This window comes from Rhodamnia argentea, chromosome 5, assembly GCF_020921035.1.
Source record: "Rhodamnia argentea isolate NSW1041297 chromosome 5, ASM2092103v1, whole genome shotgun sequence".
NCBI classification, from domain to species: domain Eukaryota; kingdom Viridiplantae; phylum Streptophyta; class Magnoliopsida; order Myrtales; family Myrtaceae; genus Rhodamnia; species Rhodamnia argentea.
Genome location: NC_063154.1, coordinates 9025561 through 9053027, shown reverse-complemented (window position 1 = coordinate 9053027; position 27467 = coordinate 9025561). Strand labels below are relative to the sequence as shown.

Sequence of the window (27467 nt, the reverse complement as noted above, 5' to 3'; positions counted from 1 at the left end):
ATGGAAATTCAAATTAAGCGCTTAATCCATTTAGCCATCTCCTTTGACATTAGCTTTGCGTTCTTAAATTCTTTCAGTTGAATCGAGATGAAACAATCGGAATAGGCCACCAGGGGAGAACTTGGCTTGGGGTACCTTAGGGGTTGGATTGGAAACCCAACGATGAAAAGATGGGTGAAAGGAAGGTTGGCAGTCATTTTCCAATTTGTGCCCTCTCCTTTCTCATTCGCTGGTCCCAAGCTCCTATTAACGAGAAAATTACAAAATTGTCCCCTTACAGACAATTCCGTGTTTGGGGCTTGTAATTTGCACAGTATCAAGTTTCCCAACCAGAGCAACAGTTGCTTTATACCTTGGCAATCGCATCATGAGATAATTATACATATAGTCTCTGAATTTTGATCCTTTGTACAACGTCGTTGATGAATTTTTAATTTGTTCAATATGATTCAAGAACCGTTCAACGTGGTCCCCGAACTTTAGGACAAATTTCAATCTAGTCCATGGATTATTTATATACATGGGTTCAATTTAATCCATGAATTATCAGATTTATATATTATATTGAACATATACAAAAGGGTCATGTATTAAAATTGAACAAATTAAAAATTCAAGAACGACATTACATATTGAATCGAAATTTAGATATCGTCTATGTAATTTTTCCAAAGTACAATAAATGACAACCCAATGAATTCACTAGTATGGAAGGTACTTCTTGGGGTTAAGATTCTTGATGTGTGTGTGTGTGAGAGAGAGAGAGAGAGGATTCCATTTTGGTAATGAGTTGGAAAGAATGGATGGAGTAATAAATTATTGAGACGTGGTTTCTGTGGCACGTGAAGGTGGCATCACCAGCCATCATCTTCCCCAAGTGTTTAGGATTCCAAATCTAGGTAAATTATTATTTTATATCTAAAGGTGTCACCATTTGCTCTTCTATGATGCTTGACTTTGGGATAAAGTCTAACTATCCACCACCTTTTTTAAACATAGATAGAAAAAAAAGTTCAAGTCTTCTGGCATTCCATGTGGATAAAGGGACAACTGGTATTCTTGCTTATTCCAAGTCCACTCCCCACTTCGACCAGAAAAAAAAAAAAAAATCTACTCCCCACGGACACGGCTTTTAAAAATAAGAAGAGTTCCACTCCGTGCCCTTCTACTTTCTAAAGTTCCAAAACCACCAATATCGAATGTTTACTTGAAAATACGACTCCAAAACTTAAAATTGATATGTAAAGAAAGGCCATACGTATATGAAGAACATAAAAATTCAATTGTCACAGACGATAGGAAATACCATCCTTAATGTGCAAATCAGATCGGGAGTGTCACATAGATTTTAACTAACTTGGGGGAAGGGTAGGGGGTGAATGCCCGAGTGAAATGGACTGAATCCTACTCTAATTATGTTAAAATGTGTAAATAAAAATTTTTTTAACTAATGAGTGGAGAGAAGTTGCATATATATAATAAGCATACAAACCTCATTATGGAGCGATGTGAGATATGTTCAACAAATATCATCAGTGGTTTCGGACTCGAATGGAGCAAGGGATCATATGTGCGCAAATGAGACATAAAATGCCCATGAAGCTGCGGCATCCATTGATTTTGATGATGCCTTGTGTCGAGTGGAGGCCCCGACCAGAGCGACCCTTCAAAGCTTACCCCTCCATGTTAAACGGCAGAACTTCTCCTTCGGCACCCTTCAATTCTGAATATTGAGAACTAGAGAAGTACACGTTACCTGTGCTGGGGCAATTTGCTAGACAAAAGCCACCGACCAAGGCTCGACCATGATGTCATAAATGTGATATGACATATGTGACTCGAAGGCAAGTGCCTTCTAGGGTTTTGCGAATTTGACTAGCAGCGTTAGATCCTAAATCTTTGATAAAATTTCAAACGTGGGCTTGAAATATTATTATTTTTCAAATAAAAATCTGATGTAAAGTATTCGAAGTGCTATCATTTTCTTAAATAAAGATTTGAAGTGAACACTGTTTTAAAGAAGCACTTGAAGTGATCATATCATTCTATAAAAAGGCCCGATTCACGGGTTGGTCAAGAGAATTTTCGTCCTTTAAACTTTAATTTTTTATTTTTAAAGTTTTTTCCCTTTTTCTGTTTTTAAAAATAAAAAAGTAAAAGTAAAAAAAGAAATTATAACAATGGCCATCGGGGTCGCCACTTCTTCCTGAGGTGCCTAAAACCCTACCAACCATGGCCGGTGGGGTGGCGGCTACGGGCGAGAGGGTTGTCCTCTCTCTTGTATTTCCTTTTTTTTTTTTTTTTTTACTTTTAACATTTTATTTTTAATTATAGTTTAATTAAAAATTTGGTAAAAATTGTATTTTGATGAAAATAACCTTGACAAGCTGGAATATTTAGGCGATTAATCAGCGAGGTCAAGCCCTTATTCAAAACAGCCATGACTACTTCACGCTCTTATTTGAAACTGTCGTGCTACTTTAGGCACTTATTTGAAAAAACGAGGACATTTCGGGCCCTTATTTGGTATTTTCCCTAATCATTTTACTCTAATATTAACTACCGGAGACTTTCTCCTTTACTTTGGAAGTTTTAACTTGAAAGACATAAAAGGGAGTTTCAAAAGTTTGTAAAAGCATCTAAAATCTTTATGTTGACTCGCAATTTTTTAGGTTCTCTTAGATGACATGAGGGTGTACATGGTTTAAATCTTCATCTCAAGAAAAGTGATGAAATCAATTCTCTGAATTCGGTTTCGGTATGAACTTCATTTGAACAACTTTGACAGATTGCGAGGTGAGCATCGCACCACATTTATAAAGAGTGTGGATCACGAATACGAATCTCATAGATGATAACCCTCCTCGAGGCCATCACGAGGGCTTGTCGTGATATTTGTGGGTGGCTAGAAAGAAGATTGACGTGATCGGTGAAATCAACCTGGATGATGAACCTCCCCATTATTCCATGGTGGGAAGAGCCAAACCAATGGCCCCTGCGGTTGCACCATTGCACTGGCAAGCTCGTGAGCCACAACTTGGCCACTTCACACGAGTAACAACGACACAGCATCCAGCAAAACGATGACCATCATCTCCCAAGAGTAGGACCCAGAAACCTTTGCAAAGACGCAACCCCCAGTCTCTTGCACTCGCTTTCTTTGGGGCATTTTTTCTCGTTAGACTTTGTCCGTTTGTCTAGAATTTCCATTGTTTGTTTTCTTCGTTCTGCTTTTTATTATTATTATTATTTTGAATTTTGTGAGATTTTGCCCGACGTGAACATATTTAATTGGAAACGCAAACGGGGCCTGAAAGATTTGAGCTGACCTCATGTTGGGAACGCAAACGAGGCCTAAAAGGATTTGAACTGATTTTATACTCTAATATCATATAAGCTTTTATTGGATTATCGTATGTCAGCTGTTCTAAAAATTTAAACTGTAATAGGATGGACGAGATATTATTTAAATGTTATAACATGTTTTTGCTGAGGAATTTGTTTGTGGGGTCGAGTCCGAGAGAGAGACAGAGACAGAGACAGAGACAGAGGAGAGGTGGAGCTGACAAAATTTGTCTGGTGGGTAATGTCAGAGGTTCTGAAAAGCAAAACGTGCATATGGCCTCTGCCTATTGCCTCATAATGCAAAGTTTGAATGAAACAGGTGAATCGAAAGAATTGGAAAAAAAATTAAAGAGTGAAGAAGATATTATAGACAAGAACGAAATAAAGAGGAAAAAGAAAGACAGAAATGTGAGAGAGTGGTGCAGAACAGTGCCAGGAATTAGAAGGATAAGTTGGGTACCAAGGAGGATTTGGGGGGGAAATATGGGCGGTCTTTTGGGCCTTTTTTTGTCAGAGACAAATATGCCCCAAGTGCGTAAGACCTGTCCAACGTACGAGCCTCGGCACTGAATGCTGCTGATGGAAATGGAACGAGTGGGCCTCATGGGGTCTGCAACTATTTAGGAGGAGAGATGTGGCTTTAGGCTTTAGGACATTTCTTTGCCCAGGTTGCTGTTGGCCGTGTGGCTAAAGTCACCGCGGAATGTTGATTCGGTTATACTTACATTACATCAGAGGCGAGCATTCGGTGGGATCGAATCGGGCCGAGTCCGAAGGTGGGCCTAATGTGTAATCGATGCCAGCTCGTAGCGTAAAACTCACATAGAAAAGTTCGAGCCTGAATGGGCCGGGCAGAGGGGCAAGTTGGGCAAGCGGAGCTTTCTCGTGTAAGAATGTTGCCCAAGCTCTCTCATTTACCCTTTTGGGCCTAGGTGGGCCAACAATCTAACCGCCCAATTTTTTTTTTTTTTTTGGGAGGAGGGGGGTGGGGGGGGTCGAAAAACCTGCTTCATTCATTAAATACCACTATTAAAACATAGGTGCTAAGCTTCGAAAAATAAAAAAAATCACATAGAGGCCGGGGGGGTTTAGACAACCAACAAAAAGAAAGGGCCTGTTTACGTTGGGCTTTGGCCAGTCAGTCGGCTAGTTGATTAGTCTCTTACAGACAGCGGGCCGCTTGAATGAAATTGAACTGGGCTAAGCTTCTTCGGCAGTCCTCAATCGTGGCCCGCACATTCCAGGGACTCTGGTGTGTATCGACCAACTGATAGGCTACTAGTTCGTATCTCAAATGGTAGATCAGCCGCACTGCTCAGATCAAAGTGAGCTTCCAAGTACGGAAGAGTTTGTTTTAGAGCTCTGGGCTTCTGTCGCGTAGGACGCTCTCGCCGATTTTGCGAACCCCCAGAACGAGATAATCGATTGAATCTCGGCAAGCGCCTGCATGTCATACCTTCCGGAGCTCCTTCGAGTTGGGATCCATCTTCTCCTATAGAGCGTCTTAGTTTCGCCCGTTTGCACCCAACTTCTCGTTCCTCGCCTTATTTGTTATTGCTGTGTCATTCGTCAATTACAGAAGATATACTTGCGTTGGTGGGTGACATGAAAGTTATTTGTCCATCTCCAGCTTCATTGGCAAAGAAGAGCACTCATGGGAGTACAGGTCTCATCTCTGCTCTCCCTCGTTTGGGATCAATGAAGTCGACTATCATCGAATGCGCAGGACTAAAACTTTTGGAGATGAAGCCCCGTGACTAGACCGTAAACAATGAGATTTCTCAACGCGAACACGACACTCTGAGCTTTTCGTCAGATTCTTGCCAAATCCAATTAACATGAGTTGAAGGCGGAGGGACTTTCATACATAAAGAGCTCGACTTAATTCCGGTGACTTGATCAGAAAAAATGGGCGATACTGAACAACTTTTATCACTAATTCATATCAACGTGTCAAACTGAAGTTTAGGCGTGTTCTAGAGAGAAAGTACGCAAGTACTTAATCTTGTAACACAAGGGAGTTAGACGACTTGATCGCACCTTAATCTTTTCGACGAGTTTGGACTGGGAGAGAGTTGCTAATCGGATGCTTCGCAAGCCGATGCTTAGGTTCCATTTCGTTTCGCGGAAAATGAATGATCCGAAAAATATTTTCCTAAAGTTAATCGTTTGAAATAATTAGTCGGTGAAAATATTTTCATTACCAATAACAAGTTACGTCTAAATATTTTCTCGGATGATGTAATTATATTTCGTCTATTCATTTTTGTAGGCGATACGAGTAATTATTTTAACGAAAATATTTTTCAAATTATTTATTTTTCGTAAAATAAATGGAGCTTTAGAGTGTACGGTAGAGGAACGTAATTGACACTCGGAGCAATTAAGAATGCAAAGTTGAGACAAAACACGCCTCGTTTTCTCTATCTATACAAGAAATGGAACATGCGATTGTTTTTGGGATTGGTGGTTGTTTACAATTGGAAGAGCAGGCTTCAAATTTTTTTCCTATTCTAATTAACACCCTAAAACAATCTTGATTTGTGCAATCAAGTCTTCCTTAATTCTTTTTTTATACGAAATCGAGTCAGTTTGTCGCCTACTATTACCATCACCTAAAATTATTCTCGTGGTATCAAAAGTTGATAAGTAACTCAAAAATATTTGCATGCCACATAGAAAGTTACCAACTTCCACAAAAATCGGGTAAATCATTGAAATAATTGGCAATTCCAAAACGACTTAATAAGCATTGTTGAGAGGCTCAAATAGAGATACCTAGAAAGTCGATTTGTAACTTCATCCCAAAGTAAAGTTGGTAATGTCATATGGGAGTCCATAACTTCAACGGAATTGGTTAAGTTATTAAAAAAACTTAACAATTCAACATCAATTGAATAAAAGCGCAGCTCAAATAAAAATCATTGATTTAAAACTAGTTAAAAACATCATCGAAGAGAAGTTGATAACTCAATTGAAGTAAGGTTGGTAATAATCTATAAAGGTTGGTTAAGCTCCATGGTGATAACAATTGGTAATTTGCTTGTGATAAATTTCGAGATTATCACATAGCGGTTGGTGATCTAACATAGGTTTTTTTTTGTCCGTCATATTTCTTACTCTACACTCTTTGATTTTTACCTGAGTCGAACCACACATTTCTGATACTAGCTTCCTCACCCCCAATCCCTTTACTAGCGATGCTACATGCCTATTGACATGTGACATAGGATTCGGTAATTCATTAAACGTTACATAATCTATCCATGGCTTTTTTTTGTCATCAGCAATTCTCAAAACTTACCAATCATTTCTATAATTACCATCACGGGCAAATTCTCTATTTATTTTTTTTTAACATCGAGAACACCAAAAAAAAAAAAAATCCAAATAAGACACAAACTACAATCAATAATCAGCTGGTGCGGCAACACCTATAGATTGCATTATATTTATAGGGAAAGCATAGGTTTAAATATAAAGTAAAGTATGCTTTGCACAAGGTAATTGTATTTTTATAAAATTGTATATGAAAGAGGAAAAACGATGAAACAGGGGAGGTGGGCTCCTCTGCGGGCAACAGGAGGATAAGGTTTAAACCTTTGAGATTGTCACATGGGCAACTTGCCCTCCATTGTAGATATGCCTTAAGATTTTGCTCATTCTTTTTTTTTTTCTTTTCTCTTTCCTCTCTTCACTTTAATTTAAGAATAGAAATAAATATTGTTTCTTGATAGATACATACACCAATTTTAGGTCTCTCTCTGTCTGCCTCTCTTTCTCTCTCAAATTTTAGAGCTTTCTTTCTCTCTCCTACCTTCTCTCTCTTTCTCTTTCCCTTTCTCTTTCTCTGTCTCTCTCTCTCTCATTGGTTTCTCTCTCCTCTCTCCTCTCTCTCTCTCTCTCTCTCTCTCTCCAGAAGGGCAAACCCTAAAGAGCCGTTTACACCCACCCAAGTAAGTTTTCTCTCTCCTCTCTCCTCTTTCTCTCTCTCGCGCTCTCTCTCTCTCTGTCTCCCTCACTCTCTCTCCATAATTTTCAATAGATGGGTCCTTGTACTGTTATTCCTCTTATGTATGTCCATGCGCGGCGCCCGTTTGAGCTTAGATGGGCACCTGGGTTCGCTAATTCCTTCATTGGGATGTGTAGATCTGGCATCAAAATGCTTAATTTTCCGATCTCTGGGTTTTCCCCCTTTTAGCTATTGCTTCTTTGTGCCCTAGCGAGATCGCGAGAAAAAAAAAATGTAGAGGACGGGATCCGGCTGGGGATTTTGAATCTTTTCAAAATTCCCTGCGGATCGAAGCATTTTTAGCTCTCCTGCAACATTCAAAATTCCCTGCGGATCGAAGCATTTTTAGCTCTCCTGCTGTTGCGTTTGATCGAAGCATCTTTAGCTCCGTTGTTCTGACAGGAGAGATTGGGAAAGGTTTGATTGGTGATCTGTTTGATCGCGAGACGTGTAGGGCATTATAGATTTGCTCTCTGTTACCTGTGAAATGAATCTTTCTTAGCTTTGTGTTATTTTAAGCTCGGAGATGGCAGTTGTTAGTCTGATTAGGTTCAATAGTTGTATTGGCAATGTCTCTAGTTCTCCTTTTTGTGCTTGATTCAATGGGTAACAAGCAATTGGAACGTCTTTTTGTCCCAAGACCAGTTCTATCTTCTATGTGTATAAATTCTTGGGACTTTCCGAGGTTGCTGCTTATAATCATGTGTTTTTTTCTGGGGTCCTGTTAAATCTAGTGGTTTTCTACGTGTTTCTCTGTTACATTATTTGCTTGAGCATCGTCTGGTTTGTGCTTTTACCCTGAACATGCGGCAAAAATGAAACTTTTTCATTGTTTTCTCGCAATTGTATAGTTATTATGGACGACGACGCACTGAACATGCGAAATTGGGGTTACTATGAACCATCCTGCAAAGGACACCTCAATCTACAGCTTATGCCAACCATGCCTGAGCGAGATACGAAACCTTTTCTGCCTGGGCGTGATCCGACCATTCTGGTAGCTCCCAATGGAGCTTATCATCCTAGGGATTCTATTGTTTCGGATGCTCCTCTCCAATACAATTACGGGAGGGACAATTGGATGAACCAGAGAGAGAAGTTTTTCAACATGTTGCCCCCGAATCATAATTATGCTATGCTCCCGGAAAGTTCTGGGGCCCATAATCTGCAAATGTTACAGATGCCTGACTCATTGAGGGATGATAGGATGGGCAGGATTGAAGAGCCAAGCCCGGGGATTAAAAAGGAGAGTCCACAACTGAAGAAAAGGCAGGGCAATGGTATTCCTAAGACCCCCAAAGCCAAAAAGAGCAGGAAGCCGAAGGACAATACAAACCCTCCGATTCAGCGGGCAAAGCCACCAAAGAAGAGCATGGACGTTGTTATCAATGGCATGGACATGGATATATCAGGTATTCCGATACCAGTCTGCTCGTGCACTGGTGCTCCTCAGCAATGTTACCGCTGGGGTTGTGGTGGTTGGCAATCGGCGTGTTGTACCACACAGGTATCAATGTATCCGTTGCCGATGAGCACCAAGCGACGGGGTGCAAGAATAGCTGGGCGGAAAATGAGCCTAGGTGCATTTAAGAAGGTTCTGGAGAAACTTGCAACTGATGGCTACAATTTTGCTAACCCAATTGACCTGAGGACCCATTGGGCCAAACATGGTACCAACAAATTTGTGACTATCAGGTAGATTTACATTGTTCGTGCTGCTGAGCGAGTTCTGATGCATATGGCCTGTCTTACCTGTATTTACACCAAAGGTCATTTGTAGAGAGGTTAATGTACTTTGTAGTTTATGAATTTTTGTGACAATGCATGTTTTGAAATTGAGACGTCCAGAATTTTTTGCCACTGCTAATTTTGCTATCCAGTAGACTCTGGTTGCCACTGTTTCAATGTGAATGAGTTTGGTATCTATTGTATTTTCAGGTAAATTTTTGCAGCAGTTCTTACTGAAATGTTGAGCAGACATTAGAAATTGATCTATCTCATATTTTTCCTATGCTGACCAGCCTTAAAGTTGATAGTTGAGGAACTATCATGTTCTGTTTTTGTCCATTTTTCTCTTGCTATTTCAATGATCGATCAATGCATTTCTGGATACTGTCTCTAGTATTGCAGCAAATCATCTGTATTCAAAGCATAGGGTCTACCTGTCGGGAGGGTGACAAATTTATTCTCCATAATCTCTCTATGCTTAAGTGTGAAGCCATTGCCCCTTTCATGTGAATCTGTGCTTGAATGGAGTACCCTGTACATATTGATGCCTGCGGAGTCTTTTGTACACAGTTCGTGCATTGTTTGCTATAGGTTAGCACACATTTCTCATGCAAATGTCACCGTGCTTGTTTGCCGAGAGACTACTAATATGGTTTTTCGTAATACACTTCCACCAGTATACTTCTAGGCAAAGCTGATTCAACCTTGATACTTTAGCATGATTTAGAGCTGGACTTAGGTTCGGTTTTCCTGTTCATTTGGCTTTTTGAGCATGAGGTTGGTCCAGCTGGATGCATCTCTTTATGCTTCAACAATATATCTTACGTGAGGGGATTGAGTCACATTAATGGCGAAAGGGATGGGGGCTTTTTGGAAGAGAGTGTTCTTTTTTTGGGATAAGTGCTTTAGAAGTTCTAAAAACTTATCACGAAAGTGCAATCGAGTCCTAAAAATTTCAAAAGGTACAATTAAGTCTTAAAACATTTAGAAAGTGCAAATCAAGTCTTTCCATTGATTGCACTTTTGTGACAAGTTGTGAGACTTGATTGTAATTTTTAAAGTCTTCGGATTTGATTGCACTTTTTGAAAATTTTAGGACTCGATTGCATTTTCTTGAAGTTTTTGCACTTTCGTTGCAAGTTTTATGATTTGATTTGCATTTTCTGAAAGTTTTATGTCTCAATTGCAATTTCACTACAAATTTGAGGACTTTCAATACATTGTACATTTATCCCGTTCTGTTTTCGAAAGTTTCTGTTGTCTTCAGTCTGACTGTATTTTGTAGGTTCAGTTGGGGCTGCATTTGCAAACTGTGAATGAATTTTGTTGGCTGATGGGAGAGAGTTTCTTTGTGAGTGTGGGGGAAGTTGCTGAAGATGAAAAAAAAAAAAAAAAATCACATGGTTTCGGAGATTGAATACAAGAGGTGCCCGTGTGATGGTGCTAACGATGTTTGCTACAGAGCTTGAGAATTGAGAATCTATGTTCAGAAAATAACCTAAGAGTCTGAGAGACTCTGTAAGAGAACATTTTTGCTCGAGCATTCTCAAGATTTTAGCTGTTTGTTTTCTAAGCACATGAACTTGATAGGCTCGTTGAACTAATTTAAGTCATTTCTTGACTTACACGAGCGTCTCCTTTGAATCATGTGGTTCCAATTCCACTATGAGGGAAAGGGATATTTTTCTAATGTAGAAGATTCGCTTGATTCCCTAACAAAGCATCTACTTGAGGTCGAGTCACAATTTGGCCCAAACTTGTCTCCGTCTTATATAAATTATCAACTTTCACTCGAGTTTCAAAATTTGGGATCTGTTAAGATGCCACCCGAAGTCGTCGTTAGTTGCTTGACATTGGGAGTGAGCATGGTTTCAAGGCAAAGCCGAGACCGGGTTGATTGAAACAGGGTAGGTTCTAGAGTATGCTAGATAGGTTCTAAGTTTCAAAAATTAGGGAATTGATTTCAAAGGGATAGATTTCAAATTCTAAGACCTGAAACCCGGAACAAGTCATTAGGATTTTCTTATTCTATGTTTTAGTGCGATCCTACGGTCTTTCATGGCGTCTGATGATACGTGTGCTATATGGAACTATTAGTCCGAACTTCCATTTCCGGTAATATTTATGATCGAGATTTTTATTTTGTTAATGTTTTATATTCTTCGTGTGTCTAAATATAAATTATAGTTAATGGATTATAGTAATAAATGGTGGTCATAAGAGGCGATAGTTCATTACAATCATTCAATTAAGAATATATGTGCAACTTGAGTGGACTCTGAAGTTGACTCGGGAAACTCGGGAGCTCGTGACAGAATAAGTCTCAAGTTCCAAAGCATGTAGAGTAGGATCCAAACACAAAAAATATGGAATCGATTTCGACGGCCTGCGAGTGTCACTCTATCTCTCTCTTGAGGTTTCGCTTGAAATCTCGAACTCGTGATAGGCACCAAAAAAATAAGAAACTGATTTCCTGATTCCGACGGGGTAAGTTTGACTCCGACGCGAATAAGCTCACCCGTGATAGAGAGAGAGAGTGAATGATAGCGAGACGAACAGTGCCGGTAGATAACTGTTCATCGTCATTGTCCACCACCGCGAGGTCCCGGTCGTAAGAGAGAGGGGAGTCCCGAAGTGAAGGCGGCTCCATGGTGGAGCTGGCCGGGATGTTGTCCTGGGTGGAATCAGACCAGATTCGGATGAGGCGTTGCGGGTGAGGTCGGGATTATGAAGAGTTTCATGAACGGTACTATATAGATTTATCACTAACGTGGAATTGCCACGTTGGGCAACACAAGTGAAACTTTCTGACATTTTATGTGACAAAGGAACGTTCGGCAGAATTTGGACTCCGCCTGAAATTGGTACTTTTGCAGGGAAATGGGCCATAAAAATTTCCTGGTTAAACTGGGCAATAACAATAATTGGGTATGTTCATTTGATCATTGGGTTTGTAAATCAAAGATTCATGTTACGCAACAAATGACTTGTAATAGTTCAGACCGAAGTCTTGTTGTCTTCGGTGTCTAACTGTTAATCGTAGGTTTAGGTGGGACTGCATTTGCAACTATTAATGAACGTCGTTGGCTGATGGAGAGAGAGAGAGAGAGAGAGAGAGAGAGTTCCTTATGAGCATGGCGAGAGTTACTTTAGCTTGAAGGATAACATAATTCCAAAGATTGAATATGAAGTAATCTTGAATAATTGCACTTGTGCCAATTAGAAAAAATTATCCAAAAATATTGCATTTTGGCCAATTCAATCCCCAACTTTTTAATTATGCTGATGAAATCCTAAACCTTTTGACAATTTGTCAAATTTAGTCATTCCGACCTACATGGTATAGTCGACATTGACATGAAAATTTTTGACAATTTTCAGATATTTCTAAATTTCTTACGATTTTTTTTTTTGTTAAGGGTGGTAGGGGGCCGCCGGCCACTAGCCATAGCTTCGTGGCCCTTGACCGCAACTAATGATGCCCTCGTTCTACGGGCGATAGGGGTCACCGGGCCTTGGCTTGTGGGCGACGAGGGGCACGAGCCTTCGCCTAGATCCGAGTGAGGGCTGTCAACCTTTTCGACCGCGTGCAAGGGTTACGACTCTCACTCGATAGTCGGTGGGGTTGTTGAGCCTCGACCGATGACCGACAACCCCAGTTAGCCCTTAAGAAAAAGAATTAATAAACAAAAAAATTAAAAATTAAAAAAGTTTACGTCGGCGTCGATCGTGCCACGTAAGATGACTACTGTCATGTCAACAATTTAGGGTCAAAGTTTATCGAAATAACTAAATTGAAAAATCGTTAAAAGATTTAAGACTCAATTGGCACAATTATAAGATTTAAGACTCAATTGGCCAAAGTTAAATTAGTATAGGACTGTTTGGATATTTTTTGGTGTCTATTCAGTTTTAAACATTTTGATTGTGCCAACGTAGTTGTAAACATTTTCATGTTTGCCAATGTAGTCTATCCGACTAATTTTAATCGAAAATCGCTCATGTAGATGCCGACAGTCCTACTTTGATAATTTTTTTAATTTATTATTTATTTTTTTGTAGTTTCTTTTCTCTTTTTTATTTATTTCAGTTTTTTTCCTTCTTGCTCCACCGGCAAGGTCCCGGCGAGTGTGACCTCCCCCGCAACCGAGGAGCACGACCCTCACGGGTTGTAGCTTGTGGCCGACCGTAAGCCATCGCCAAGGCTTGGTAATCGGTTGTTGACACTTAAATTTTGACTAATCTTGATAGTAATTTATTTTACATAAAAAATAGGAATTAAACTTTAGTTCCTACCAAAAATAATTTATTCGGTTTCGTATCATGCATCGGATCGGCAGTAGATGGGCATAATTGAATTGTTTTGAGCTCGGTTAAAGGATTGAATTGGATCTAATGGATGCAAGTAGCTCGGACCGACACCAAGGACTCATTATAGACAGATGTCCGTTTTCTTTGCTAGTAGAGGTACATGGTTGAGCAAAACTTAAATTCCTTAAAAAATTGTTGGAGATTAAATGCCTCAGCTAATGAATTAAGCCTCTCCAATGGCATATTAAAACTTTGGAAAAGATGAGCTCAACCAAGAGAGAACCTTCAGAAAAATTCTGCTAGATTTAGTCTCCTTCCTGCGAGAATCTTGGGTGAACACTGCAATAAGAGATCCAGTAGCTTTGACAATACTTTCACTTCACGGCTAAAGCCGCCCGCTGATTCCACAATCCACCATGATTAGCAGCATTTTTTATTTATTTATTCAAGGGGATCAAGATTATCTTTTCATATGTACATGGATTGACATCGTCAAGTTTGGGGGTTGATGAGAATATAATCTGTAAGATTTTAATGGCAAGAGTATATTCTTTTTGTTTTAAAGAGGCAAGACTATATTTCAAAGAGGGATTATACTGCACGGTTAAGGAATTAGAAGGGAATCGTGCGTGAAATTTCAATTTTTGTCTTGGAGTCCAATCTTCTCATGCCTATAAAAGAAGGAGCTAGGTTGACACATTCAGCGAGAGGGTCAGCAAAAAAATACTCTGCTCACAATCTTGGAATTCACGTGAAAAGGGCGAGAGTGAGAGAGTGGTTGTTGGTGTTTTTACAGTGGAGGAAAAAGACAAAAGCGGTCCAAGTTTCGTTCATCTGGCGTTCGCAGCTCCTACTGTGCCCGAAGTCGACCACCGGCGCGGCAGTTCCGGCAGAATTGCCGCGCTTCTATTCAGCTCGACAACTTAGTTGTTCGGGGCTGTTCAAAGACCAAATCGCCCGCCGTTCGTGCTGATTTTCACAACTGTCAGGGCAGTTTTTCTGGCTGCTGTTTTGCAGCTTATTCTCTGCTATTCAAGGACCGACTTATCACTGCTTTGGTGTTGGAGTTTGCTGCTATTCCGGACTTATTTGGCTGCTGTTTTGACACTGAAATTTCTGCTGTTTCGGTGCTCAAATACTCACAGTTCTGTTGCTGTTTTTCTGCTGGTGTATACCCGAGACAGCTCTGTTTTGGGCGATTATTTGATACTAATCGGTGCAGATTTTTGCTCACAAGCAGGGTTGATTTCTATGTTACTTTGGGAGGGGAAATTCTTGTCGTTTAGTGCTAATTGAAGCTCAGATTGGCTGCTGCGAATTCACCTCATCACAGTTCAAGTCGTAGCCGTGCGACACCCTTGAGTGACTGGTCCGAAGAATTGAAGTTCAATCTACAAGTTTGGCGCAAGTCCAAATTCAGAAAACAATATCGCAATCTAGGTATATTTCCGAATTTAAATTTTTGCAATATTGTGTTACCTATTTTGCATGGATTGAAGATTAGATTGCATGTCTAAAAAATTCTATTGCAAGATTAGAATATTTGATTGTTTTTTTGGGGTTGATGTATATCTACAATTGAATATTCTCGTGTAATCTTGTAATTATCACTTGCCAATTTTGAAGTCTAGGTTGAATATTCTTGAACATCTTGTGATATATTACTTGCTTAATTGGGACAAATTTGAAAATCCTTGCATATACTCAAGATATCAAAAATCATTCAAAATGTGATCGATTAGGAAAATTTCCTAATCCGCAACCGCGTACATCAGAATAAGTCTATCTATCGGGCTTTAGATGGAATTATTTCCATAGCGGGAATTTCGAATTTTTAGGCTCGATCTGTTAGGCTTCATACCGAAACTTAATTCGAAAGATTCAGCGATAATTATCCTTTTCACTAAAAGATTCGCAATTTAAATTTAAATTCATTCATAAAAACCCAAAATCACAACAAAATCAGAAAATTCGGAAAAATGGAACAAATAAAAATCATTCATGCCTCATTTCATGTTAGAAAATCTCAGAAAAAAAAAAATTAAGGAAGATATGGTTTCTTAAAAACCACCTCTTAGACAAGATTTTCTAGAAATCCTATCTCATGGATTACATTCAATAAACAAAATCTTGGGAATCCATTAGGATAGATATTAAAAGATGCAGACATAGGGTTAAGAGATTTTCTTAAAAATTTTTGGGCATTAATGCAAGTTAAATCCAAAAAATTTAAGATAATCTTGAACCAATTCACTCTCATTTTCCTTTAATTTTTAATTTTGAAAATACATAAAAAACACAAAAAATAAAAATAAAAATAAAACCCAAAAATTGCACCTTTGAACTGCAAGTCATAATTCATCAAAATTGTCAAATCAAACCTTTTTCATGAAATTGGTATCAAAAGGGTATTAATTGAAAAATTAATGTAAACAAGTCCCGAACTTAAGATCTTTGGTTTGCAGAAATAAAATAGTTTTCTTCTGCTATTTTATTTAGGTTTCTAATCAACCTACCAATAAATGATTAGTGGCGGCTCCACAAAATAAAAATATTTTGCAGAATAATCACTTGAACCTTAAGTCACGATTTGGTAGAACTTGAGAGAGTTAAATTAAATAATCTAATTAATTAATTTGGTAATCCATTAACCTAAAATTGGAAAATCCGATTTTTAGGTCGTGACACCGGTGGAGGAAAAAAGGAAAAAAGAAAGAAAAATAAAATCTAGGTAAAGTAGAAATAAAAATATTAAAAGATACTAATAAGTTTTGTCCACGTCAATGCTGGCCATGTCACGTAGGACAGCCAGCAACCACGTCAGCGATTTCCAGTCAAAATTTGTCGGATAGATTATATTGATAGAACATGAAAATGTTCATATTTAAATTGACATAATTAAAAAGTTTATGATTGAATTGACACAAATACAATAAATTTAGTTTGTTTTGGTAATTTTTCCACCTGTGGTGCCACCAATGTTTGCTTCTCAAGATTTTGGCTATTTGTTGCCTAAGCACATGAACTCGATAGGCTCTCATCGACCTAATCAAGTCTTTCGATGACTAATACGAGCATCTCCTTGGATTCACAATTATCTTGATCCTGAGGTTCGAATTCCGTAGGAGGAAGAGAGATATTTCACTATGTAGAAACTTTCCTGGTTAACCTAGGCAATGTCAATAACTGATCATGTTGATTTTATTTTCATCATCGGTTTGGTAAATCAAATATACATATTGCGCCAAAAGATGAGTTATAATAGAGACAAATACGCACGATAATGTGCAGGCATTCAAACACATGTCGAGGAAACCAAGCCAAAGAAAAGTTGACATTGTACAATGTGTGTCCAGATGGCAATTTTAGGAAAAATTATCCAACAAATTCTAAACCTATTGCACTTTTGCCAATTCAATCATAAACCTTTTCATTTTGCCATTGAGTCCCGAACCATTTTATATTTTGCCAACTGAATCTATTCGTCTAATTTTGACTAGAAATCTTTGACGTGAACGCCGACCATCCTATATGACATGGCGGACAACGACGCGAACAATTTTTAATAATATTTTAAATATTTTTTCTTTTTATGTTTTCCTTCTTTATTTTTTTCCTTTTTTCCTTGACCGGCCATAGCTAGGCCTTGTCGATGGCCGACGACCAGGCGAGGGCAGCCCTTGCCCTTGTTGGCCTAGTGAGGGCCACCCTTGCTTGGCTTGGTGAGGGCAGCCCTTTGTAAGATCAATGAAGGCAAGGGTTGAACTTGTGCAAGGTCGGCAAGGGTTGAACTCGCCCAAGACCGGCGACCTCCACATGCCATTGTTGAGCCCGGTAGCAGCCATCGGAGGGAAAAGAAAAAATTAAAGAAGGAAAAAAGGTATACAAATAATAAATAATAAAATATATTTAAGAAATTTTCACACAGTATCGGCTATGCCATGTAGAATTATCGGCATCCACATCGGCCCGATTACTAGCCAAAAATTGCTGAATAGACTCAACCGGCAAAACTTAAAAATTGTTCGGGATTGAATTGGCACCAATAACAAGTTTAGGATTGAATTGAGAAAAGTGCAATTAGATTTAGAAATTTTTGCACCTTTTTTTCCGGCAATATTGTTGACAATTTACATGTCCTACCAAGGGAATATGTCAAAGAGAAATTAAGGGAAAAGTGTCAAAATAGTCTTAAACCTATTGTATTGGTGCCAATTCAATTTTAAATCTTTTATTAGTATCAATTCAGTCCTAAATCTTTTGCATAGATGCCAATTCAGTCCTAAACCTTTTGTATTTCTGTTAATTGAGTCCATCTAATCAATTTTGGCCAAAAACTCACCGAGGTAGACATCGTTTGTCCTACATGGCACGGCTTACGCTGATATAGATTTTTTAAATATTATTTTAATATTTACAAATAATTTTAATAATTTTTTTAATGATTGAGAAAGGAAAAAGAAGACAAAATCAAAATATTTATTAAAAATTATTAAAAATATTTAAAAAAATATCATGTCAGTGCCAGGCATGCCATGTATAACAACCGATGTCCACGTCAGCAAGTTTTCGATCAAAATTGGTTGGATTGACTCAATTAAAAGAAATACAAAATGTTTAGGATTGAATTGGCATAAATACATAAGATTTAAGACCGAATTATCACTAATACAAGGTTTAAGATCGAATTGGCATCAATGCAAAAGGTTTATGACTGAATAGGCACCAATAAAAAGTTTATAACTGAATTGACGTCAATGCAATAGGCTGTAATGTTTTCTCTCTCCCCCTCTCAACCGATAGTCCACGTACAACACTAAATGTTACCCTATAATGTTATCTTTCGTTCTCTCTTCCCCCGCGCGCATGCGTGCATACTTATCGTCGAGGCCATTGCGAAGTCAATAATATACAAAAAGTTATTATTATATAAAGCCGTAAAAGAAGTGAAATTTAGTGGTCATTTATAAGTTGAGTTACCACATAGAAACTAGCCAAAAGAGAAATTAACAATGTAGAATCTCTATCTCTCTCTCTTCTTTTCCCTAGAGAGTAAATTTAATTATTTGTAAGCCTCAGTTAAAACCCAACACATCAAGGCTCCATTTGTTTCGTGAACAATGAGTGATTTGAACAATATTTTTCCTAAAAATGATATTTTGTATAGCCTGAAATAATCAGTCAAGAAGAATGTTTTCACTATCGACAACCATTTATGTCTAAACATATTCATAAACGATAAAAATGTTTTTCGTTCGTTCATTTTTTTACGAGATACAAGCTATCATTTTTAGGAATATTTTTCAAATCATTCATTTTTCGTTGAACAAACGGAGCCTAAAAAATAATTTGTAATCAATTTTAAACCCAGTTACTGAAAATGATAATCGGTACAATGACATCTAACCAAACCATGAGTCAAATATTCGAAAGAGCGATCAGATACATCTCTAGTCGTCCCTCCAAGTCGTGCCTCGGGAGGGATGGGGACAAGAAGACATAATAGAGTTATTATAATTAATAAGGTTGACCGAAATTAATACATGTGAGGATTCTATATTCAATGCAAGTGATTTTAGTGTGCTTTGCTAATGATATTTTTAGCATAAGGGCATAATTTGTATGTTGTAAGTACAATTTATGCAATCTGGTCAATCATATACTGTCGATCTTTGTATGGTAAATCAATTTGCTCCAGTAATTAGCGACACTAATTTGCTGTGAGCCGTTCGTATATTATATAGAGTGATGTTAATATCGTTATGGGTTTACTTGACCGTTAATCGTTAACATAATAAAGATATGATTAGTCAGTCGTTAATGCCGATCTTCGTATGGCTTATCAAATCACTCTTGTAATTACCGACTATAATTCGATGTTGGTCATTTGAATATTATACAGTGTGACATCAATATCGTTATACATCCATTTGACTGTTAAGTCGTTAATGTAATATAGATTTGATTAGCTAGTCATTAATGCTAATCTTGGTATGGTAAATCAAATCACTCCTGTAATTACTGAACTTGATTAGTTGTTATCCATTTGTACTTTTTTTTTTCTAAGAGAGTGGCGTAAATATCGTTATGGATTCACTTGACCGTTAGCCGTTAACGTAGTATAGATTCGATTAGTTAGTTATTGAGCGTTACAAGTTTTGACAGGTTCCCTAACATAATAAGCTTTAGGAGGAACAAGATTGGTCTAACACGGCATCGGAATACAAATCAAGAGTTGTAAATCATTGCACTTTCTCTGAGTTTTATCTCATGCTTGTTCTTCATGTTGTTCTACCTGATTTCCCATTCCACAATAATCTAGCGGATGTAATTACGGCAGGGATCAACTTACTTGCCAAAGGGAATAGTTAAATCATATTTCGTAAGTATAACGATACGTTATTTACTTGTTTTTGCTTATGGGGCGAAAGCGATACATTCACATTCATTCGATTGAAGGAACAGCTAGGATTCTTTATTCGCTTGAAAGGAAATAAGAACACTGAACAGAAAAGCTAAGCAGGGAACATCACAAAATGGAAAATTATGATAAACTGAGGCTTGACCCAACGAGGCGCATTAACTTTTTTCTACATACAAAACGCCTCAAACCCTGCTGGGTATCACCGCCTCCTTCGACACTGTGAACTTCAGATCTTGTCCCTCGACGAGAGACAATTTTTCTTAGAGCTAGATCCACGACCATAATGCTTCTTGTTGTTGTGCAGCCACGTCTTGAACACTGTCCAGCTGATGCCCATTTTAGCACAAAACTCTTTAATCTCCTCCGCCCGGGTGCGGTCCCTCGTCGACCACGCCAGCCACTCGGAAAAAGCTCGCATCTGGTTGACTTGCTCGTCTGTGAATTTGGATTTGCGCCTCCTCTGCTTCTTCTCCGGCTGTGCCGGTGCGACCAGCTGGTTCAACCTCTCCTCCTCTCTGCCGGCGTCGAGCATCGGCAGGGCTACCTCGAGGTCGAGACTCTCTTCCTCTGGGGTGATAATGTTCTGACCACCAGTAATGTAGTTGCCACTAGCTTCAGTCATCTCAAGGTCAAAGATGGCCACCTTCCTGTGAAAGTTCCTGTGACAACGACAAGCAGCACAAAGAAGGTCAGTGCTAGGGTTCTTTGGGCTGTACTCACTGCAGCCATCCAACATATATTTGCCCATCCTCGCAGCATGGTTGTGGAGGCACTCATTGTATGTCACTCTCTGCATCTCTCTCTCTCTCTCTCTCTAATCCTAGGGACTGGAGAGAAGTGAGCGAGACAGGAGTGGTTTTTATAGCCAAAGCAAAGTGAAACGTCAAGAATTTAAGGTCAAACCTACAACATGAGTTATTAATTATGCTGCTAACCTTGGCAAACAAAATCAGAAAACTTAACAATGCAAGGTCTCTCCCTATAATCCACTTTTTTCTTGCACTCAAGAGAGGGGAAACAGAAAGGGAAAACATTTACGAAAGGCCTTTAGACACAAACTCAACTCATCCCCCCTCCCTCTCCATAATAACTTGCCTAGTGAGAAACGGGGAAAGAAGACAAAAATAAGGAGGTATCATCATTAATTACGGTGCCTTTGAAATTGTTACAAGAGAGGATTCGAAGTATCCGTTGAAGTGTTTGCATTAATGTGATCTTTCTTAGACCATAACTGCAAGTATCAACGATATTTTATGTAAGTATGTTTGTAGAGGATATGATGTTGAACTCTTGATATTAAAATGTAATCGTTTTGCTAATAACAATAGGAGAAAAAAAAAAAGAACACTATTAACACTTAACAATTGAAATTTGTATTGTTTTTTTAGTCCGATTTAATTATATAGAGAACAAGTGAAATGTGATTATACTTGAGATGAGGCTAATCACATGTTGCTCAATCCAATAATAATTCACTTGAATTGATTCTAGAAATGTGTAATTGTACTATCGATCTAGTAACTACTAATGAATTAAACGGCTAATAAGGTAGACATAAACTGTGCTAAAGGATCAAGTGAAATCCTACCGATAATAGCGGTAACAATCTTGATAAAAAGGTCAAACGACAAACGGGCAGTCACCGTTGGTAACCGTTTTAATAATAAGGCTGCATTAAGACAATTCCATTTCTAGCCTCCACAAGTTTGAAGGATTCGAAAGTCGGTTTAATTCAGCTTCACTATAGGAAATAGAGATACTAAATAGTAAATTTCTTACTCCCAAGGGGCATAAGATATGATTAAACTTCGGGGATTAATTAAAGCTCATATTATATACATTCCAGGCTCTAAAAATATATTATAGAGTGACTTTATCATCATAAAGAGTTCACTTTATCTTTAGTCCTTAACATAATATATATTTGATTAGCTAGTCATTAAAGATGATCTCGGTACGATGAATCAATGTTCATATATTTGATGGAGTGACACTGATATCATTGTGGGTCCACTTGACCATTAGTCGTTAACATAGTATAAATTTGATTAGTTAGTCGTTAATGCTCATCTTGGTATGGTGAATCAAATCGCTCCAGTAATTACCAACCTTGGTTTGCTGTTCGTCATTTGAATATTATATGGAATGGCGTTAATATTGATATAGGTTTACTTGACCATTTGTCATTAATATAGTATGGATTCGATTAGTTAGTTATTTAGCGGCACAAAATTTGACAAGTTCCTTAGCATATTAAGCTTTTGGAGGAACAAGATTTGTCTAACAAGATATCAACCCTGGTTTGTTGTTGGTCGTTCGAATATTATATGGAATGACATTGATACCGTTATAGGTTCACTTGACCGTGAATCATTAATATAGTATGGCTTCGATTAATTAGTTATTAAGTGGCACAAACTTTGACAGGTTCCTTAACATATTAAGTTTTTGGAGGAATAAGATTTGTCTAACAAGATATCAGAACACTGATCAAGGGTTATAAATCACGGCACTTTCTCTGAGTTTTATCTCCTTCTTGATCTTCATGTTGTTCTACTTGTTTTCTCGTTCCATTATCATCTAGTGGACGTGATTATGGAAGGGAACGACCTACTTATGATGGGGAATAGTTAAGTTATATTTAGTAAATATAACGACACACTCATTATTAGTTTAAATCTGGGGCAAAAGCGATCATCTGAAAATCTTGTTGAGGTCGCACTTTGGTAAGTTGCGATTGTGCTGTGCACATTTATACGCATTTGATTAACGAAAAAGCTGAGATTCTTTATTCGCTTGAAAAGGAACTGAGAACATAGGAAGGAAAAGCTGAGCAGGAAATATCACGAAAAAGAAAATTACGATAAACTGAGGCCTTACCTAACGAGATGCATTCACTCTTTTCTACATACACAATGCCTCAAATAATGCTTCTTGTTGTTGCGCAGTCACGTCTTGAACACAGTCGTGCTGATGCCCATGTGGGCGCAAAACTCTTTAATCGCATCCTCCCGGTTGCGATCCCTGGTCGACCACTCCAGCCTCTCAGAAAAAGTTCGCATCTGGTCGATTTGCTTATCTGTGAATTTGGATTTGGGCCTCTTCATCTTCTCCTGCTGTGCTGGTGCAACCGGCTGGTTCAACCTCTCCTCCTCTCCACCAGCGTTGAGCATCCACAGGGCAACCTCGAGGTAGAAACTCTCTTCTTTTGGGGTGATCATGTTCTGACCACCAGGATTGTAGTTGCCACTGGCTTCCTCAATCTCAAGGTCGAAGACGGTCACCCTCCTGTGATAGTTCCTGTGACTAGGGGTGATCGGTTCCCGGTCCGGTCCGGTTCCCCTCAAGAACCGAGAACCGGACCGGTGGTTCCGGTTCTCAATTTTCCGGAACCGGGAACCGGACCACCGGTCCGGTCCGGTTCCCGGGCGGTTCTATTGGATTGAACACATGCCAAAAAAAAAAAAAATTGTACCATTTTTGGACGGTTCCGATCTAGAAAATATAGAGACTGGACATTAAAAAATTTCAAGTTCATTTCCTAAAATGGGTCTTTCAAGGCAAAGTTGAGAACTTTTTGCAAGATTATTTCCAAAATGCATATGGGATTCAAGCAAAAATGATCTCCCTTTGGGTCAAAAATGACCCAGGGACCGACCGAGGCAAAATCGAGATGAGGATTTTGTTTGGGGACTAAAAAGGCAAAATCGAGAAAACTCCATGTGCATGGAGTTTTCTTGATAAAAAAAAAAAAATTCGATCGGTCCGATCCTAGCGGACCCTAGAATCGGGAACCGGACCGCTTCCTCTAGAACCGGGAACCGGACCACCGGTCCCGGTCCGGTCCGGGCGGTCCTGGTTCGAGCGGTCCGATTTGCTCACCCCTACCTGTGACAACCACAAGCAGCACAAAGGAGGTCGGTGCTAGCCTGCTAGGGTTCTTTGGGCTGTACTCTCTGCAGCCATCCACCATGTATTTGCCCATCCTCGCAGCATGGTTGTGGAGGCACTCATTGCATGTCACTCTCTGCGTATCTCTCTCTCTCTCTCTCTCTCTCTCTCTCTCTCTCTCGATCCTAGACACTGGAGAGGAGAGCAAGACGGGAGTGGTATTTACAGCCAAATCAAAGAGAAATGTCATAAATTTAAGGTCAACTCTACGACATGAACTACTAATTATGCTGCTAATATCTGCAACCAAAATCAGAAAAGTTATGCAAAAACTCTCCCTATAATCAAATATTGGTTTAAGTACACCCCAAGTGCCATAAGTTGTGTACGGCGCTCACTTTAGTGCCAAAACTTTCAAATCGATCACTTTAGTGCTAAGTTTTTGTAACTTCGATCACTTGAGTGCCAAAACTTTCAAAACGATCACTTTAGTACTAAGTTTTTGTAACTTCGATCACTTAAGTGCCAACTTCTTTTAAAAACGATCACTTTAGTGTCAAATTTACCGAGCCACGTCATTTCAAATATTAATAAAAAAAATACCACGTGTCGAATTTTTGGCAAGCCACGTTAGCTTTGGCACTAAAGTGATCGTTTTTAAAAGAAGTTGGCACTTAAGTGATCAAAGTTATAAAAACTTAGCACTAAAGTGATCGATTTGAAAGTTTTGGCACTAAAGTGAGCACCGTACACAACTTATGACACTTGGGGTGTACTTAAGCCATCAAATTTTTTCCAGCATGCAAGAGAGGGGAAACAAAAAGGTAAATTTTTTCATAAAAAGTCATTGGGATAAGTTCACCTGGAGTGCTATAACTTTGATATGACATTCACATAAGTGTCATGACTATTTTTTCGTTTAATTAAGTGCCACAAATTTGAAAAAACGAGCACTTAAGTGCCATCGGTGATTTGCCTTGTCGAAAATCCTATGTGGACGTTGAAAAATCTAATGTGGCACCACCGAAGTAGTTTTTTTGAATTTTTTTTATTGTTTTCTGAAATATTTTAATATATTGTTTTTTTTTTTAACTTTTTAATTCTTTGATTTTTTTTTTCTTTTTCAATTTTTTCCAATTGGCCTGCCAGGGTGACCGGCGACCTTGTCGGCCACGAAACCCATGCCTAGGGGTGAGGGCCTTCACGGCCCCTTCAGCTATGGGCATGGTGGCCCTCTCCCAAATCTGGTGGGGGACGCTTGCCCTCGCTTGTTGTCCGTGGCCGCCACCAGATCCGGGCAAGGGCCACCTTGCCCACGGCCGGTGAGACCACGTAAACCCTCGCCCAAATCCGGCGAGGGCCTTTGTGCCCTTGCCTGCAACCGGCGAGGCCGAGGGCAAGGCGGTCATTACCCTTGAATGAGTGTTTCAAGGCCAACGAGGATTGCCTGCCAAAGGAAAAAAAAACAAAGCAAAAGAAAAATAAAAAATTCAAAATAAATCCACTTGTAAATTTAAAATTTAGAAAAATCCACATACGACGATTTGTCGGAAATGGCACTCAAGTGATCGGTTTTACTCCGATGTGGCACTTAAGTGAACAAAAAGAAAAGTTATGACACTCAAATAAACGTCACATGAAAGATATGGCATTCTAGTTATACTTATCCCAAAGGTCTTTAGACACAACTCATCTAACTAGTATCGACACGCGACACGATACGACACGTCAACACGTCATTTCTCCAAAAATAAAAAATTCCAACACGTTGAGACATGTTGTATATTAAATGTATATTTGTATATATACATGATAAATTGTCATGTATATATAAAAATATCAACGATAAGTTTTTTCTTCTTCTTACGTTAGGTATTCAATATTAGAATTTCTTTTGATGGCTGGATATATTAATTTTGAGGTGGCTAGATATATGACTTAAGTATATATATTTTTGATAAACTTACATTTTGACCTCGAATATATGAAAATGCTTAAAATTGACTCTGCACGTATCAAAATGGCATGTTGAAATGCTGGACTAGTGTATTCTTGATGCATTTGGAGCGCAGACCATGCGTCGCTTGAATGTCAAAGCGTGTCGGACACAACACGACATAATACAGAAGCCGCTGAGAAGTGTCGATGCTTCCTAGCAACTCATTCCACCTCCCCCTCTGTAATAACTTGCCTAGTGAGAAAAGGGGAAAGAAGACCAAAATTAAGAGGTCAACATCATTAATTAGGATGCCTTTGAAATTGTTACAATAGAGGATTCAGAAGTATCCATTGAAGTGTTTGCTTTAACGAGATTTTCCTTAGACAATCACAAGTTTCAACGATATTTTATGCAAGTCTTTTGGTAGATAATATGATGTTGAACACTCGACACTAGGATGTAATCTTTTTTATATTTATAAAAGAAAAAAAGAACACTATTTACACTTAGCAATTGAAATTTGCAATTTTTTTTTCTTTTTTGTTTCACTCGGGTTCAATTATAGAAAATGGTGCCACTAGAGTAAAATGTTGTTCATAACAGCTGAAATGTGATTATACTTGAAATGAAATTGATCACATGTTGCTCAATCAAATAATAAGTCTCAAAATGCATAATTATACTATCGATCTAGTAACTACTAACGACTTCAATGGCTAATAAGGCAGACCTAAATTGTGCTAATAGATAAAGTGAAATTCCACCGATAATAACGGTAACCGTCTTGATAAAAAAGGGCAAACGACAAATGGGTAGCGACGTTGGTAACCATCTTAATAAAAACACCAAATAAAAAAACAAATAGCGGGGCATTAAAGACGGTTTACCATGTCAAGATAATTCCATTTCTAGCCTCCCCAAGTTTAAAGGATGCGAAAGTCGGTTTAATTGAGCTTCATGATAGGAAATAGAGATTCTAAATAGAAAAGATCTTACTCCCAAAGGTATAAGATATGATTAAACTTTGGGGATTAATTAAACCTCATTTTAGATAGATTTCGCGCTATAAAATTATATTATATAGGGTGACATTACTATCGTTAAGAGTTCGCTTGACTGTTAGTCCTTAACATAATACATATTTAATTAGTTAGTCATTAATGTTGATCTCAGTACGGTGAATTAATGTCTGTATATTTTGTGGAATGATATTAATATCGTTATGAGTTTATTTAACCATTAGCCGTTAATATAGTATAGATTCGATTAGTTAGCTATCAAGCGTCATAAAATTTGACGGGTTCCTTAACATATTAAGCTTTTGGAGGAACAAGATTTGTCGAACAAGGTGTATGAATATAGATCATGGGTTGTAAATCACAGCACTTTCTCTAAGTTTTATCTCCTGCTTGTTCTATGTTTTCTCGTTCCACCATCATCCAGCGAAGGTGATTATGGAAGGCATCGACTTACTTTCGAAGGGGAATAATTAAGTTATATTTCATAACGACGCATTCTTCACTAGTTTAAGCTTCTGAGGAGAGAGTGATCGTCTAAATAAACTTGTTAATATCCGCATCGGTAAGTTGCAATCGTCTTGTGCACATTCATATACATTTGATTAAAGGGAAAGCTGAGATTCTTTATTCTCTTGAAAAGAAATGAGAACACCGGAAGGAAAAGCTGAGCAGAAAACATCACGACATGGGAAAATACGATAAACTGAGGCGTGACCCAGTGAGACGCATTCACTCTTTTCTATATGCAAATGCCTCAAACACTACTGGGTACCACCGACGCCTTCGACACTGTAAAAT

The 27467-nt window shown here is 38.5% G+C and overlaps 2 protein-coding genes across 2 annotated transcripts; one reads left to right on the top strand and one right to left on the bottom strand.

Annotated features, from left to right (window-relative positions):
* Window positions 1–7124: 7124 nt before the first annotated feature.
* Window positions 7125–9217, top strand: LOC115740064 (protein BASIC PENTACYSTEINE2-like). Its single transcript, XM_030673431.2, has 2 exons — window positions 7125–7301; window positions 8209–9217. The coding sequence occupies exon 2, from the start codon at window positions 8214–8216 to the stop codon at window positions 9054–9056; it is 843 nt and encodes a 280-aa protein (XP_030529291.1). The 5' UTR covers window positions 7125–7301; window positions 8209–8213; the 3' UTR covers window positions 9057–9217.
* Window positions 9218–20046: 10829 nt separating this feature from the next.
* Window positions 20047–20568, bottom strand: LOC115739946 (zinc-finger homeodomain protein 6-like). The gene has a single exon (XM_030673267.1). It carries the CDS (start codon window positions 20566–20568, stop codon window positions 20047–20049), a length of 522 nt encoding a protein of 173 aa, XP_030529127.1.
* Window positions 20569–27467: the final 6899 nt, after the last annotated feature.

Coding starts and splice junctions, on each gene's coding strand:
- LOC115740064 (XM_030673431.2), top strand. CDS start 8,214: ATGGACGACGACGCACTGAACATGCGAAATTGGGGTTACTATGAACCA.
- LOC115739946 (XM_030673267.1), bottom strand. CDS start 20,568: ATGGGCAAATATATGTTGGATGGCTGCAGTGAGTACAGCCCAAAGAAC.